Source organism: Podarcis pityusensis, assembly GCF_964106645.2.
Source record: "Podarcis pityusensis genome assembly, chromosome: 9".
In the NCBI taxonomy this organism is placed as follows: Eukaryota; Metazoa; Chordata; class Lepidosauria; order Squamata; family Lacertidae; genus Podarcis; species Podarcis pityusensis.
Genome location: NC_138034.1, coordinates 19,856,836 through 19,870,864, shown reverse-complemented (window position 1 = coordinate 19,870,864; position 14,029 = coordinate 19,856,836). Strand labels below are relative to the sequence as shown.

Here is a 14,029-nt window from a genome sequence, read left to right as displayed (position 1 = left end):
GCGCGCGATTCAAAGTGGGCGCATCTCCGGACAATCCCACCCCCTCGCCCCTTGCAAACAGTAGCGGGGGAAAAAGATCACTTTCCCCGGTTGCTGGATTGCGACGTCGGAGAATAATGCAGCTGGTTCGCGTTGCTAAAGGCTCGCCTTTGCACCACCGCTTGCAAACGCCCGTCCATTTGCAGGGGTTCCAGTCTCGGCGAAAGCCCCGCGTGCATTTTTTGCAAGCAACCCCGACCCAGCGAGATCAGGCGACCTGAGGATTGTACTAAACCCCGGGGAGGGGGGCGCGACCACGCCTATCTCCCACTCGCGGCTGGTTTGCGCACCTTGGGGAGCTGGGGGGTGGGGTGGGGGTGGGGAAAGAGGGCGGGAGCGTACCATTGCTGCAAGTCGGGGGGAAGCGCCTTTCTCCGGGCTCGCCTGTTGCCCCAGCTCCTTCCTCCCCCCCTCCTCCTGCCTTGCAGTGAGTCCGCCCGGTGGCGATATATATAGAGCGGTGGGCGGGAGGCAGGCGTGTGTGTGTTTTTTTCGGGGCGCACGGTTTCTTGCAGGTTTGGGCGCAGTTCGGCCGGGCAGGTTTGCAGGATCGAGACAATGGCGTGGCAGCCCATGGAGATCAACCCGGAGGTGAAGGGGAAATCTAGGGCTAGATGGGGGGCGGGGGGAGAAGCATGCATGCATAATGGGGAGTGGGGTGGGGGTCCTCCGCCCCAAGGCGTGCCCTATACAGTGGTACCCCGGGTTAAGTATTCAATTCGTTCCGGAGGTCTGTTCTTAACCTGAAACTGTTCTTAACCTGAAGCATCACTTTAGCTAATGGGGCCTCCTGCTGCCGCTGCTGCACGATTTCTGTTCTCATCCCGAAGCAAAGTTCTTAACCCGAGGTACTATTTCTGGGTTAGCGGAGTCTGTAATCTGAAGCGTCCGTAACCCGAGGTACCACTGTACATGGCTGGCTTCTCCAGGCGCATGCAGTTTCTTACCCATGGGCGTTTTTGAGATGCCCTAGAGGGGAGGGATAAAGGCGGCCAGCAGTCTGTCTGGCTTTAAAAAATAAAATCGGAATGGAAGCGTGGGCAAAGGATCCTCTTTTCCTTCTCCACCCTCTCCCCCGGGATTCCCCAAATGCAGACATCGACGGCGCCCAGGTCTCCCTTCTCTTCGCCGATTCCGCGATCCAGACACAAGATGGGAGGCGGGCCCCGCCCAGAGACAGGCTAACCTCCCTTTCCTTCATCTTTCTCCCGCTTTTGTCTTTCAGATGCTGAACAAAGTGAGTGGCCGCGGAGACCTGGGGAGGAATAAGGCGCAGCTCCTCTTGGCTGGGCGTTTCCTTAAGTCTCCGTTTCAATTCATTCATTCATTCATTCAGTTAACTCATCGGGAGGCTTGAACGCCTGGAACCCTAGAGCATAGATTAGATACATAGCTCTCATCCTGGATCCTTACTGATGTTGCTCGTGGGCATATTTAGGCCAACGGGAAGGGGAAACAGGTTAGGGGGCCGGGGGCTCCCACATCGAGTCATGATGGGCAGGTTGTTCGTGGAATGGGCGGCAGGTGGCGCTGCAGCCCCGCGTTTTGTGCTGTGTCACGGCTGGGCAAGGGGCCCTTAGGAAGAGAGTCGGGAGGGGAGACCCCCCCCTGCCTCTGAGACCCTTCTTCTCCCCACTTCCCTGCAGGCTTTGAGCCTGATTCCATTATAAGCCATGCAGAAGGTCCTAGGGGCATCTCTGAATCTGGAGGATTTATTCGGAGACCTCGTCTTGCCACGTGGGTGCTATTCCTGGATCCTATTTAGTATTCCTCTGGAATGGGGAAGCTTTGGTGGTTTACGTAAATGTTGTTGTACCAAAAATTCAGCTTTTCATTTGCTATCAGTAACCAGCCTTCCAGATCTTTAGGAAACGGCTGAGGCCCTCTGCGTATGCTCAGGCGCTCCACGTCGTCAGGGATGCAGCAACATCTATTGTAGAATAGAAGTCGAGATGCGGAAACTGGATCTTGGGGCTGAGCCATAGATGCCTCTAATGCAGTGGTTCCCAACCTTTTTTTGGCCATGCCCCACCTAAGCATCTCTAAAATCCCGACTCACTCCCCGACTAATAATAATAATAATTAATAATTTATTATACCCCACCTATCTGGCTGAGTTTCCCCAGCCACTCTGGGCGGCTCCCAATCAAGTGTTATAAACAATTCAGCATTAAATATTAAAAACTTCCCTAAACAGGGCTGCCTTCAGATGTCTTTTGAAGATAGGATAGCTGCTTATTTCCTTCGCATCTGAAGGGAGGGTGTTCCACAGGGTGGGCGCCACTACCAAGAAGGCCCTCTGTCTGGTTCCCTGTAACCTCACTTCAAAAAGGGAACTCCTATTCACGTGGAGGAAGCCTAAAGAGCCATTCACTGTTAATAACTCATTCTCGAATTCTCCCCCCCCCCCAAATTTTCCCCCTGTGGAACCATAGCTCTAATGTCTCCTCCCCTCTCCAGATACAACAACAGTCTTGGTTAATATGCGCTGACTTCCCTCCTTGGCATACCTAAAGGGATGATTACTCGGGGGGGGGGGAGCTTTCCACTACTGACAAAATGCACCTTTTAATAGTAGGCATAACTAACGTACCTTTAAGGAGATGATGGGTGGCAGCCCCCATCCCTAGCCAATGGGTTTTTGGATGATAGGAGCTGGAGTCCAGAAATATCCTCAGGGTACCAGGACTAACCTGAGTGTACAGGGGAATGGTTTTTTCTACTCCAGATTCATGATGTAGGGCGCTAGGGTGTCAAGTTGAGGTTGATTCTTTCCCTGGTTTTGTGCCTCCCTTAACCCGGCAGGTGCTGTCCCGCCTCGGAGTTGCCCCTGGCTGGAGGTTTGTGGATGTGCTGGGGTTTGAGGAGGATGCCTTGAATGTTGTACCCACCCCAGCTTGCGCTCTGCTGTTACTCTTTCCCCTTACTGCTCAGGTGAGTAATGGAAGTTGAGCAAGGGCAGGGAGGTGAAACCTGCTGCTTGGCAGGCAAAGAACTCTGGAAAATCTCTCTGCTTTCTATATTACGCTGTTGGCGTGCAAAGGATGGTAATAATCCTAAACTGCGATAGTGAACGAGCAGGGTTAATGTCTTGAATTGGGATGCTGAGCCCAGAACCAGGCCTTGCTGGCCAGGAAAAGTCTGCTGTTTTGCCATGTCCTGTAGGATTCCTGCAGCTAATAGGCTTAGGATCCATTAGATTCATAGCTATCCCAACTCAGCCCCCTGAAATGTCCCATTTTGGGAAGTGACTGCTAGCACTAGTGTCTGCTTTCAGGCACAAGCGGCACTTAGCTCATGCTTTCAGTGCAGCAGATCAAGGTTTGGGTCGCTCTGCCTGCTTCCCAAAACTCTTATACAAACGTGGTCTAGGACTGTTGATCTGTCTCCTCTACCGACCTGCAAATCGTGAACCCTCATTGCAATTTAAATAACTGTGGATACCTATGCAGCGGCTGCCACTATGAATCGGCAGCTTTCTAACGTGAAGGTTTGAGGCCTCTGAAAACAAGGAGCAGTCATTAAAATTAGATTTCTTGTGATGTTTCTGGATTGGCTGTGGCCATCTCTAGAAACGCAGCGTTGCTGACGATGACTTCATCTTGGTAGGAAAAACTAGAACAGGTGGGTTTGTAATGAAAGAGCTTCTCTTAAGTAAAGAATTCTGAGGGTCAGATGAAAAAAGCATCGTCATTCTCAAAGAGAATGATTATGGGAAGGACTAAAAGTCCATTGAGGAATCTACCTTTCCAGCAACAGCTGCATCTAGAATCCTGCGCTGTGGGATTCTTACTACTGATGGGATTCTTAAAGGGCCGGCTTTGGATATTTGTACAGTGGTACCTCAGGTTACATACGCTTCAGGTTACAGACTCTGCTAACCCAAATATAGTGCTTCAGGTTAATAACTTTGCTTCAGGATGAGAACAGAAATCGTGCTCTGGCAGCGTGGCGGCAGCAGGAGGCCCCATTAGCTAAAGTGGTGCTTCAGGTTAAGAATAGTTTCAGGTTAAGAACGGACCTCTGGAACGAATTAAGTACTTAACCTGAGGTACTACTGTATCTACTTTGTTCTCTGCATGTCTGTTTTGAGTTTTTATTCCCTTGTTCTTCTTCTGGTTATTGTGCACCTCTTGAGGGTTTTTTCTTCTCTGTTGTAAAATGGTCTTATGTTGGAAGGTGAAGGTATTTGATATAGAATCATGGAATCTTAAAGAGTTGGAAGGGACCCCAAGGGTCATCCAGTCCAACCCCCTGCAATGCAGGAATCTCAGCTCAAGCATCCATGACAGATGGCCATCCAGCCTCTGTTTAAAAACCTCCAAGGAAGGAGAGTTCACCACCTCTGGTAGGAGCCTATTCCACTGCTGAACAGCTCTTACTGTCAGAATGTTTATCCAAATGTTTAGTCAGAATCTCCTTTCTTGCAACTTGAAGCCATTGGTTCGAGTCCCACCATCCTGTTTTGTAGCTATTTTGAGCAGCATATTTCAAGCAGAGTCTACGTGTAAGGAATGCATGCCAATGTATGTACAGGGAATGCACATGGATGGGCAGGGTATCAGAATTAAGGTATTCAACAGCAGTTTGAAGGCTGAAACATGAAATGTATCTCATTCAAGAGACCCAGAGTTATACCCAGAAAAATTGGACACTGCTCTTTCAATCTACCCTGGCTGGTGATCTATGGAGATTTACTTGAAGCAGCTTCATATTTAGGAAGTGACGCCATGATAGTTGGAAATCTTTGCCTGTGGGCTGTAAACAGGGCTCATGAATACATTTATGAAACTGCATTGCACTAGAAGTCTTTACGGGAATTAATGATTAAGAGTTATAACTGCATGTACATAATGACTTGGCCAAGTTACGTTGCCAGTGGTAGCTCATTTGAAGCATGCTTCCCTGAACTTGTTCCATTGGATTGTATGATGTTTCTGTGGTAGGTATTGGCCACAAACCATTTGTAATACGCTAGATAGCATGCATCACTTGCTAAATGCTTGAGATTTTGAAGCAGCCTCACTTTGGGCTCTTGGCTGACTTGTGATTATTATTATTTTAATTGTTAAAGCACGCTGTGGCTTCTCATCCTCCCAGCATGCATTTATAAAAACAAGTGCAAGCAAAACATCTGATTGCTAAAAGCTTATTATTATTATTTAATTTGTTAGAAAGTTCCTGAGTTATGTCGGAATCTCTAACAATTACTTGACACATTTGTATACATTTTCAAAAGTTTCCTTGGTGTTAGGTACCATCGGTGTTTCATTTTTTGGAAGTTCTCTCTAATCGTATAACAATTTGTGAATTTCCAATTGATCTTCCATAAGTTTTCCCATTGGGCCATGGTTATTGAATGGCCAAAATCCTGGGACCGCCTCACCATTGCCACTGTTAACTCGTCCTCCTTGACTGTCCAGTCAAGGAGGAGTCGATAAGTGTTGGAAAGAGTTTTTCTTTTAGAATTTACAAGATCGGGAAATTTCTGTTGAAACCCCTGCTGAAAGTTTATTATCATTGGTCAAGAAATGCTTTGAGCCCTTAAGAATTTGGGAACAGTTTACCTGCAAGATCACCTGGCCCCATAAAATGTCCATTCAACATCTTTGATCTCTGGAAGTGGCACTGTTAATAGATGCAACATAATACATTTGGTCTTTCAGTGTGGCAGCAACCACAATTTGAAGCTCCCTGCCTAATGACATTAGGCAGGTGCCTTCCCTGCAATCTATTTCATCACCTACTAAAAACATCTTTCTTTAGACACGCCTGCCCAGTTATGTAGACCGATTACATGTGTTTTAATTGTTTTTAGCTTGTTGCTAAAATATTTGAATGCTTTAGTTGCTTTTAACTGTTTTTATAATGGTACCTTGGTTATAAAACTTAATCCATTCCAGAAGTCCATTCTGAAACCAAAGCGTTGCAAAACCAAGGCATGCTTTCCCATAGAAAGTAATGCAAAACGGATTAATCTATTCCAAAGAACCCCCAAACAGCAATTTAACATGAATTATCTTAATGAGACCATTGATCCCTAAAATGAAAGCAATAATCAATGTACGGTACTATAAAATAAATAAGACAGCATAGTAGATGATAAAAATTGAAACAAAATTCTTACCTGCACTGATGATAGTCATTGTTTGCATGGGGGGCTTTTATCCATTTCCACAGTCACACAATCAGTAGCTCAGCTGGGTTCCACACAGTCACAAGAGCAAATTAACCAAAAAAGGCCACAAAAAAGCAAAACAAATAGCAAAAACAAAAGCGCCAAACTTAATGTGTTCTGGAAGTCAATGTTCGAAAAGCAAGGTGCAGCTTCTGATTGGTGCAGGCGCCCTGGAAACAATAGCCAGCAGCCACATCAGCTTCTGAAAAATGTTTGATAACTGGAACACTTCCAGGTTTTCAGCATTTGGGAACCAAGGCGTTTGGGAACCAAGGTACCACTGTACTTGCTTTGACAGTTGTTGTTTTTTTAAAACCACGAGCAGTATATAAATTGTATGGAAAAAATTAAAATGTTACCTGACCAATACACCTGCACATTTGTAGCATGAAAATTTCAGAAAAAAGCAGATGGAAGAATTGAAGGGCCAAGAAGTGAGCTCCAAAGTCTATTTTGTGAAGCAGACGGCCAGTAATTCCTGTGGAACAATTGGCCTTCTACATGCAGTGGCCAACAACCAAGATAAAATTTTATTTGGTAAGTATGGGGGAAGCATCATCCCAGGGATACAAACCCATTGGTAGGAGATGGTATTGACTCTAACCTGTGCAACTGCTGACTTAGGCAGGGTGGAAGTTGATTCACTGGACAACCTAAGGCTTGCACTTGCAGTTGGTTCATCGTCTTGTGTTCTGCTGCCATCCCCCTGATTTTTATTTCTTGGCAGATGAAGGGTCTGCACTAAAGGAGTTCCTCACTGCAACAGCTGACCTCTCTCCTGATGAGAGGGCAAAACGTCTTGAAAACAACAAGGTAAACGACATGGGAACTTGGGTGCAAGCTTCTTAATGGTGCCTTTTTTTAAAAAAAATGCCTTGTTGTTTTTCCCCCCCATCCTCTGCAGGCCATTCAAGAAGCCCACAATGCAGTAGCGCAGGAAGGCCAGTGTCGGGTAAATTTCTCTTGAACTTAAATAGGCTTCCAAAGGTAAAACGTTGGTGCCAAGAACTGGCGGCGGGTAGTTGGGTATAATAGTACGGGCCCCATGTAATGTAAACTCTTCTCTCCTCACCTCAAATGGTGAAGATGGATGGGATATGTGGGCCAGTGGAGCCATTAGGGCAAAACTGCTTTCTGGCACAGGCCAAGCTCAGAGAGATGCTTTTAACACTCCACGCATCGTGGAATTATTGAAGCGGAAGCCAGCTGTACATAGTATTTTGGCTTTCCCTCCCCAGTATTTTCACAGAAATCTCCGTCTCCACCCAGCGCTTTGTTGTTGTTTAGTCGTTTAGTTGTGTCCGACTCTTTGTGACCCCCTGGACCAGAGCACGCCAGGCGCTCCTGTCTTCCACTGCCTCCCGCAGTTTGGTCAAACTCATGCTGGTAGCTTCGACAACACTATCCACCCATCTTGTCCTCTGCTGTCCCCTTCTCCTTGTGCCCTCCATCTTTCCTAGCATCAGGGTCTTTTCCAGGGCGTCTTCTTTTCTCATGAGGTGGCCAAAGTATTGGAGTCTCAGCTTCAGGATCTGTCCTTCCAGTGAGCACTCAGGGCTGATTTCCTTCAGAATGGATAGGTTTGATCTTCTTGCAGTCCATGGGACTCTCAAGAGTCTCCTCCAGCACCATAATTCAAAAGCATCAATTCTTCGGCTATCAGCCTTCTTTATGGTCCAGCTCTCACTTCCATACATCACCACTGGGGAAACCATAGTCCCTTTAAATAGCTTGGCTTCTAAAATAGGTGGTCTTACCAAAAAGACTGACTGCATAGGCAAAGCTTGCTGGTGGTGTCCATCTAAACCTCAGTTCTTGGAGTAGATTATGCCACAGCGGCCAGCATTTTTCAAGATGTGTGTTAGAGAACTTGCAGGTGGTTCCCACATCTGTGTCATTAAATGGGCCATTTGGGTAAATTGCTTAGTGGGGCTTCTGGTGCCTGAAACCCTCAGGCTACTTAAGGTGTTCTCCATTATGGACATTATTTAACAATAACAACAATAATATTTCATTGCTATGCTTCCTGTGAGATACCTTCCTCCACATGTTTTTAGAACACGGAAAAACTTCAGTAATTCTGCAGTATACAAATAGCCAAAATAAAATCTCTGGCTGTCCTCTTCCTGGTAGCAAAACCAGCAATAGAAAAATAGTCTACGACTCCTACTTAGACACTGGCCAGCAAGTCTGGGATTCTGTAATCCTGAAGAAATCCTATGGTTTGTCAGCCCAGTGACCCCTTTTTTACTGTGCAGCGCCAGATGACAAGGCAGTAGCGATCTATTTGTATATATTTGGAACATAAGGAAGGGGGTGGTGGTTGTTAGAGAGGTTATTTATGAGAACCAAAAAGGGCAGAATCAGGAAGCAGAGTGTCACTAAAATATTCTTCTTTGTTGATCATCCTATGCACCCTCCTCCTCCATAGGTTGAAGATGACAAAGTCAACTTCCATTTCATTCTGTTTGCCGGTGTGGATGGACACCTCTATGAACTGGGTAGGTTTGTGTGCTGCCTCCCCCAGTATAACACCGAGTAAAACAAATTGGGATTCTCTTGGGTCAGGGTGGGGAGGAGAGTTGAATTAGGGTGGCCAGCTTCTGCCCACATTATCTAGAAACAGCCTGTGGCTTACCTAGGAGAAGAGCATAACGTCGGCAAGGATTCCCATTGGAATTCAGGGGTTGGCTTGTTTGAAGCGGTTTGTTGCATTCCCCCCAAACATGTCCCACCGCTTTCACCGGGGCAACTGATCTTTTTCGAGAGCAAAGTTGCATTATCAAGAATTTCCAGAAGGCAGTGATGGGTAGGGTGAGAATCTAATACTAAACCTTATATTGGGCCTTTTGCCAACCTGGCCCATTGCAGTAGTTGTTGGGACCCAGCTCCAGCATGGCCAGTGGTTAGAATCCAGAACGTCCTGAGGGTGGCAGGTTGGGAGGGGCAGAGAGACTGTATATAAATTGTTGCAGTAAATCTGTTCTGCTTCTGAAACATCTGGAGCCACTTGAGTTGCAAGCAGAAAACCAGGGGATGAGATCCAGCATTGCAACTCTACTGAAAAGTAGGTCCAGAAGCAAATAAATGCAGCCCCACAAGGGCATGGCCTAAGTTTCTTCTTCCTATACAAGCAATGGTCTGGTCGGCGGTTCGAATCCCTGCGACGGGGTGAGCTCCCGTTGCTCGGTCCCTGCTCCTGCCCGCCTAGCAGTTCAAAAGCACATCAGCGTGCAAGTAGATAAACAGGTTCCGCTCCAGCAGGAAGGTAAACAGCGTTTCCGTGCGCTGCTCTGGTTTGCCAGAAGCGGCTTAGTCATGCTGGCCACATGACCCAGAAGCTCCCTCGGCCAGTAAAGGGAGATGAGTGCTGCAACCACAGAGTCGTCCGTGATGACCTAACGATCAGGGGTCCCTGTCCCTTTACCTTTAGCATACTTTAAGTAAGTGGTTAAGTCATAAACCTGATCTAAAACTTGGTTGCAGATGGACGAATGCCTTTTCCTGTAAATCATGGAGCGAGTTCGGATGACACCATGCTGAAGGTAAGCGTTCTTATAATTGAAATTTCTGACATAATCAAGTCTTTTAGATTGCACAGCACGTGTGTCGGTCCTTACTTGGCAGATCCCAGATTTTTCTTTGTGTATTTCTCATTCTGTAACCACATGGGGATGAGCAAGACACAGTGCCTAGAGATGGGCGCTCTCAAGAGGAGCTGGCGAGATGGCTTCTGCTATTCCCAGCATCCTATCAGAATTCTGTTTATAGCTACTCCTTGCTCACAACTTCAGTGGGGAGAAGTATAGATGCTGATTGTCTACATAATGTCTGGCTAAAACTACAATGTGAGCCCACACTGTTCATGGATGTGGTCGAGTTGATGCCAGGTCTACTGAGGCTCTGTGTTCATGCATTTAGAACAGTAGGATAACTACCTGTGTTTTTTGTTTTTCAGGCTGCTGCCAAGGTCTGTCGACAGTTCACAGAGCGTGAGCAAGGAGAGGTCCGCTTTTCTGCTGTGGCGCTGAGCAAGTCTGCCTGAAGTTCAGGAGTTAGAGCGACCCCATAGTAGGCCCTCACAGAAAGCAATTCAGGCCCCTAGTGCTTTAATACTTGTGTTTAAAAAACAAAAGCACTGCTGTTCTTGATCTTCCGTTTAAAGTGTCCTGCTGCTCCTAGCCTCGTTCCTCCCCCCTCACTTACTCACAGCAGCTTCAGCAGAGCTGGTCTTAAAAGTTTAGCTCCAAGTCTTTGGCACTTCAGATACGTTGGGTCCCTTCTTGACTGCAACTTGTTTAAACGCTTCATAGGGCTTCCTTGGACGTGTGCCTCCAAAGTTTCTTTTTAAGCTGTTGTGACTTCTTGTCAATCACAAAAATAAATTTCTTCTTGGTATTCCAAAGCAGAAGGTTTTGGTTTTGGTTTTTTGCACGGCCATCTTTGTCTCCGGTGTTGGAAGGTGATCTACTTATAAAGCTAGATATTAGCTAGAGGTGTCTTCGTGCTGTCACTGTTTTACTGGTGGGATTCAAGCACATTCCAAAACTAAGTTTGCACAGTTAATGTGGATTAAAGTTCTCCCTAGTCCTAGCATGAACAAGCCTGCTTTAATAATAATAATAAAAAGCCTCCAGGTTAGGAAAGTGATTGGGAAATGCACTGGAGTGCAGGATGAACACATGCCTAATGGGAAGACACATAATGGTCTTGCCAGCAAATCGGGATGCATGCTCATTGTTTTAGAGCCACCCTTTAAACAAACAAGAACAGAGGCCCAACGAAGGGCAGGCATAGTCTAAACACCCGGTAGGCTTTGTGAATGCCAAATGGGAGGGGTCTTAGATGCTGCTTCTACTTTGCAAAGTGAGTTGGGCTGTGTTGGCTTTCTAGTCCTTGTAATTTGGGCAGAATTCCTGTTTCTGGTCATGGCAGGGTGGAAGTCTCCAGCCACAGAAGACTCCACTCTTGCCACAGGGAGAATAGTTGCCCAGGAAGCTGCTGAAAATGCTCTACTGCCATTACCTAGCTGCCTATCAGAAACGTCTGGGGAAACCTAGCCAGATGGCTGGGGTATAAATAATAAAATTATTGCTGCTGCTGCTGCTGCTGCTGCTACTCGAAGATACACTGGCTCCTTGCTTGTACCTTTGCTACGCCCTGGGGGGGGGGGAAGAGATAAGAATGGATTGTTTCTTGCTCTTTGTGTAAGTGAACTGGCCTCATAGGAGCTAGGTAGCTGCCTATACCACAGAAGGGAAGAGGGGAATGTTTTTTGCATGGGCAGCAAAATAACAAGCCCATGGCCACATGAAAGACTCCCTAGGCCATAAAGGGACACTGGTACGGTCTCTGCTAAATGACAACGCTGCTGGGAAGCTGTTGCTAGGTAGACTGCCAACAGGTGTCAAGGTGACCTATTGCACTGAATTGTATCATAGGCTCTGCTACCAGGCAACAGGCTGGTGCATGGAAGGAACCAGCGTGTGTCGTCATTGAGGAGGAAAAGCTACAAAAACAAAAAGGAAATGCCATCTGTACTTAGCAGAACAGACAGTACAAAGAAGAGCGAAGACAGCCAACTAAATACCAAGCAGCTGCCAACAAAAAAACCCACACAATATAAACGAATGCTTTTAACAGTTTTTAGAACTAGCTGTTTCTTGCTCCCTGTTTCCTGGGACAAAATTGGAACCTATGGTAGGTTTCAGTTCCAGATCTGAATTTGTAAGAAACTTCACAATAACAAAACACTTTGAATACCAGGAAACTGCTGTAGCCGGCTAGTTCCTGAATTTTGAAAAAATGCGGAACAAAATGAATTGGCTCAATAGGAAAGTTGTCGCTTGTAAGGGGCAGGAGTTTCTCATCCCTGTGAATTTTGCTATAAACTGATACGCAAATCCAAATTTATTTGCACTCGTAAGCAGCAAATTGAAAGCTGGGGATTTTGTGGCTATCCAACAGTGTTAACTTTCCCCATTCTCAGCTAATGGGGGGTCATATACTCTTACGGAGCAAAGGTGTTGCCGTGGCAAAATCTGTCTTCCAGTGAGAGGAGTAGGAGGAATGGAAAGGTGGGTCATGTGTTCTGTAAACATGAGCTGAGATGGGTCACACAACCTTCCATAGGTATTTCAACAATATATAGGCCTCTCTATATGCCTTTCTGAGGAAGGTCACATTTACTACCAAGTGATGCTGAGGATTCCTTACCAGAGGTCAGCAAACGTTTTCAGCAGGGGGCTGGTCTACTGTGCCTCAGACCTTGTGGGGGGCCGGACTATATTTTGAAGAAGAAGGGGGGAAAAATGAATTCCTATGCCCCACAAATAACCCAGAGATGCATTTTAAATAAAAGCCAGTGTGGTGTAGTGGTTAAGAGCGGTAGACTCATAATCTGGGGAACCGGGTTCGTGTCTCCGCTCCTCCACATGCAGCTGCTGGGTGACCTTGGGCCAGTCACACTTCTCTGAAGTCTCTCAGCCCCACTCACCTCACAGAGTGTTTGTTGTGGGGGAGGAAGGGAAAAGAGAATGTTAGCCCCTTTGAGACTCCTTCAGGTAGTGATAAAGCAGGATATCAAATCCAAACTCCTCCTCCACACATTCTACTCATGTAAAAACACACTGATTCCTGGATCATCCGCAGGCCGGATTTAGAAGGCAATTGGGCTGGATCCGGCCCCCGGGCCTTAGTTTGCCTACCCATGTCTTAGGCCTGATCCGGCCTAATCGCCTTCTAAATCCGGCCAGCAGATGGTCTGGAAATCAGCGTATTTTTACATGAGTAGAATGTGTGCTTTTATTTAAAATGCATCTCTGGGTTATTTGTGGGGCATAGGAATTCATTCATTTCCCCCCTCAAAATATAGTCCGGCCCACCACATGGTCTGAGGTACAGTGGACTGGCCCCCTGCTGAAAAAGTTTGCTGACCCCTGTCTTAGGCATTTGAGCTCTGTTCTTGCAAGTACTTTTATGTACACAGCAGTAAAACCTTCAAAACTCCTATTGAAATCAATCAAGATAATTTGCTTGCTTCCACTGACATTGGACTAGGGAAACAGGTATCTGCTTCCTCTTACAGAAGGTGTGCATAAAGTTGGACTGTTGCAAATGCACTTGGATGCTAACAAACTCGGTAACTGTTAGTGCTATGCTTTGTTCTCTAGATGGCAGACTTGGGATACTGTTAAGATACTCAAGCATTGAAAAAAACGCGAATGGTATTTTCTTTTTGAGATAAATGCTCTGGAAATACAAGCACATAGCCTGAACTTCCAGTTTTAAGCTGAAAACCATCATTGACCGAAGTCTCCAATATAATATGTTGTCTGTTCTTGGCATCTCTCTGGGCAAAGCATTCTGTTTTGCATTGAGTGGCAAAAACTTAAATTCAGTTTCTAAAAATGCCAATAAAGGACTACGGTGGGTCTGTCCCCTCTTGTAGTGATCAGACATCTCTCTAGGAAATCAACTGAATTTTACTCAAGAAAAAAATTGAAATTAATGGTCCCAACTTAACCATGTTCATTAATTTCAGTGTGTCTTCTGTGAGTAAAACTTAGTTGAATAGCACCTTTTGTTACAGGCAACCGAGACTTAATTTCCTTTGGAAACCGCTTCAGTCTTGAATAAAACCGCATTTTCCCTGAATCAAAACAGAGTATTGTACTGCTGGGGAAATTTAGGAACTGTCTAATTTTACAGCAGACATGAAGGAGGTGCTTCTCTTCTGGTGGGGAAAGGCATGAGGCATATGTGTATGTTTGCTAACCCATAGTTTTGTGCAAGTTTGGTATATCAGAGAAT

At 46.1% G+C, this 14,029-nt stretch overlaps 1 protein-coding gene across 1 annotated transcript; it reads left to right on the top strand.

Moving 5' to 3' along the window:
• The first annotated feature begins 432 nt into the window (after window positions 1–432).
• Window positions 433–10,622, top strand: UCHL1 (ubiquitin C-terminal hydrolase L1). The gene is made up of 9 exons (XM_081020197.1): window positions 433–630; window positions 1,265–1,276; window positions 2,845–2,973; window positions 6,604–6,754; window positions 6,945–7,030; window positions 7,122–7,169; window positions 8,649–8,718; window positions 9,704–9,762; window positions 10,176–10,622. The coding sequence occupies exons 1-9, from the start codon at window positions 598–600 to the stop codon at window positions 10,260–10,262; spliced, it is 675 nt and encodes a 224-aa protein (XP_080876323.1). The 5' UTR covers window positions 433–597; the 3' UTR covers window positions 10,263–10,622.
• Window positions 10,623–14,029: the final 3,407 nt, after the last annotated feature.

Bases quoted from the DNA above. Each gene is read 5' to 3' on its own strand.
- UCHL1 (XM_081020197.1), top strand. From the start codon at position 598: ATGGCGTGGCAGCCCATGGAGATCAACCCGGAG. The intron at 2,974-6,603 runs GTGAGTAATGGA...GCACATTTGTAG, and splicing joins TCTTTCCCCTTACTGCTCAG to CATGAAAATTTCAGAAAAAA. The intron at 6,755-6,944 runs GTAAGTATGGGG...ATTTCTTGGCAG, and splicing joins CCAAGATAAAATTTTATTTG to ATGAAGGGTCTGCACTAAAG.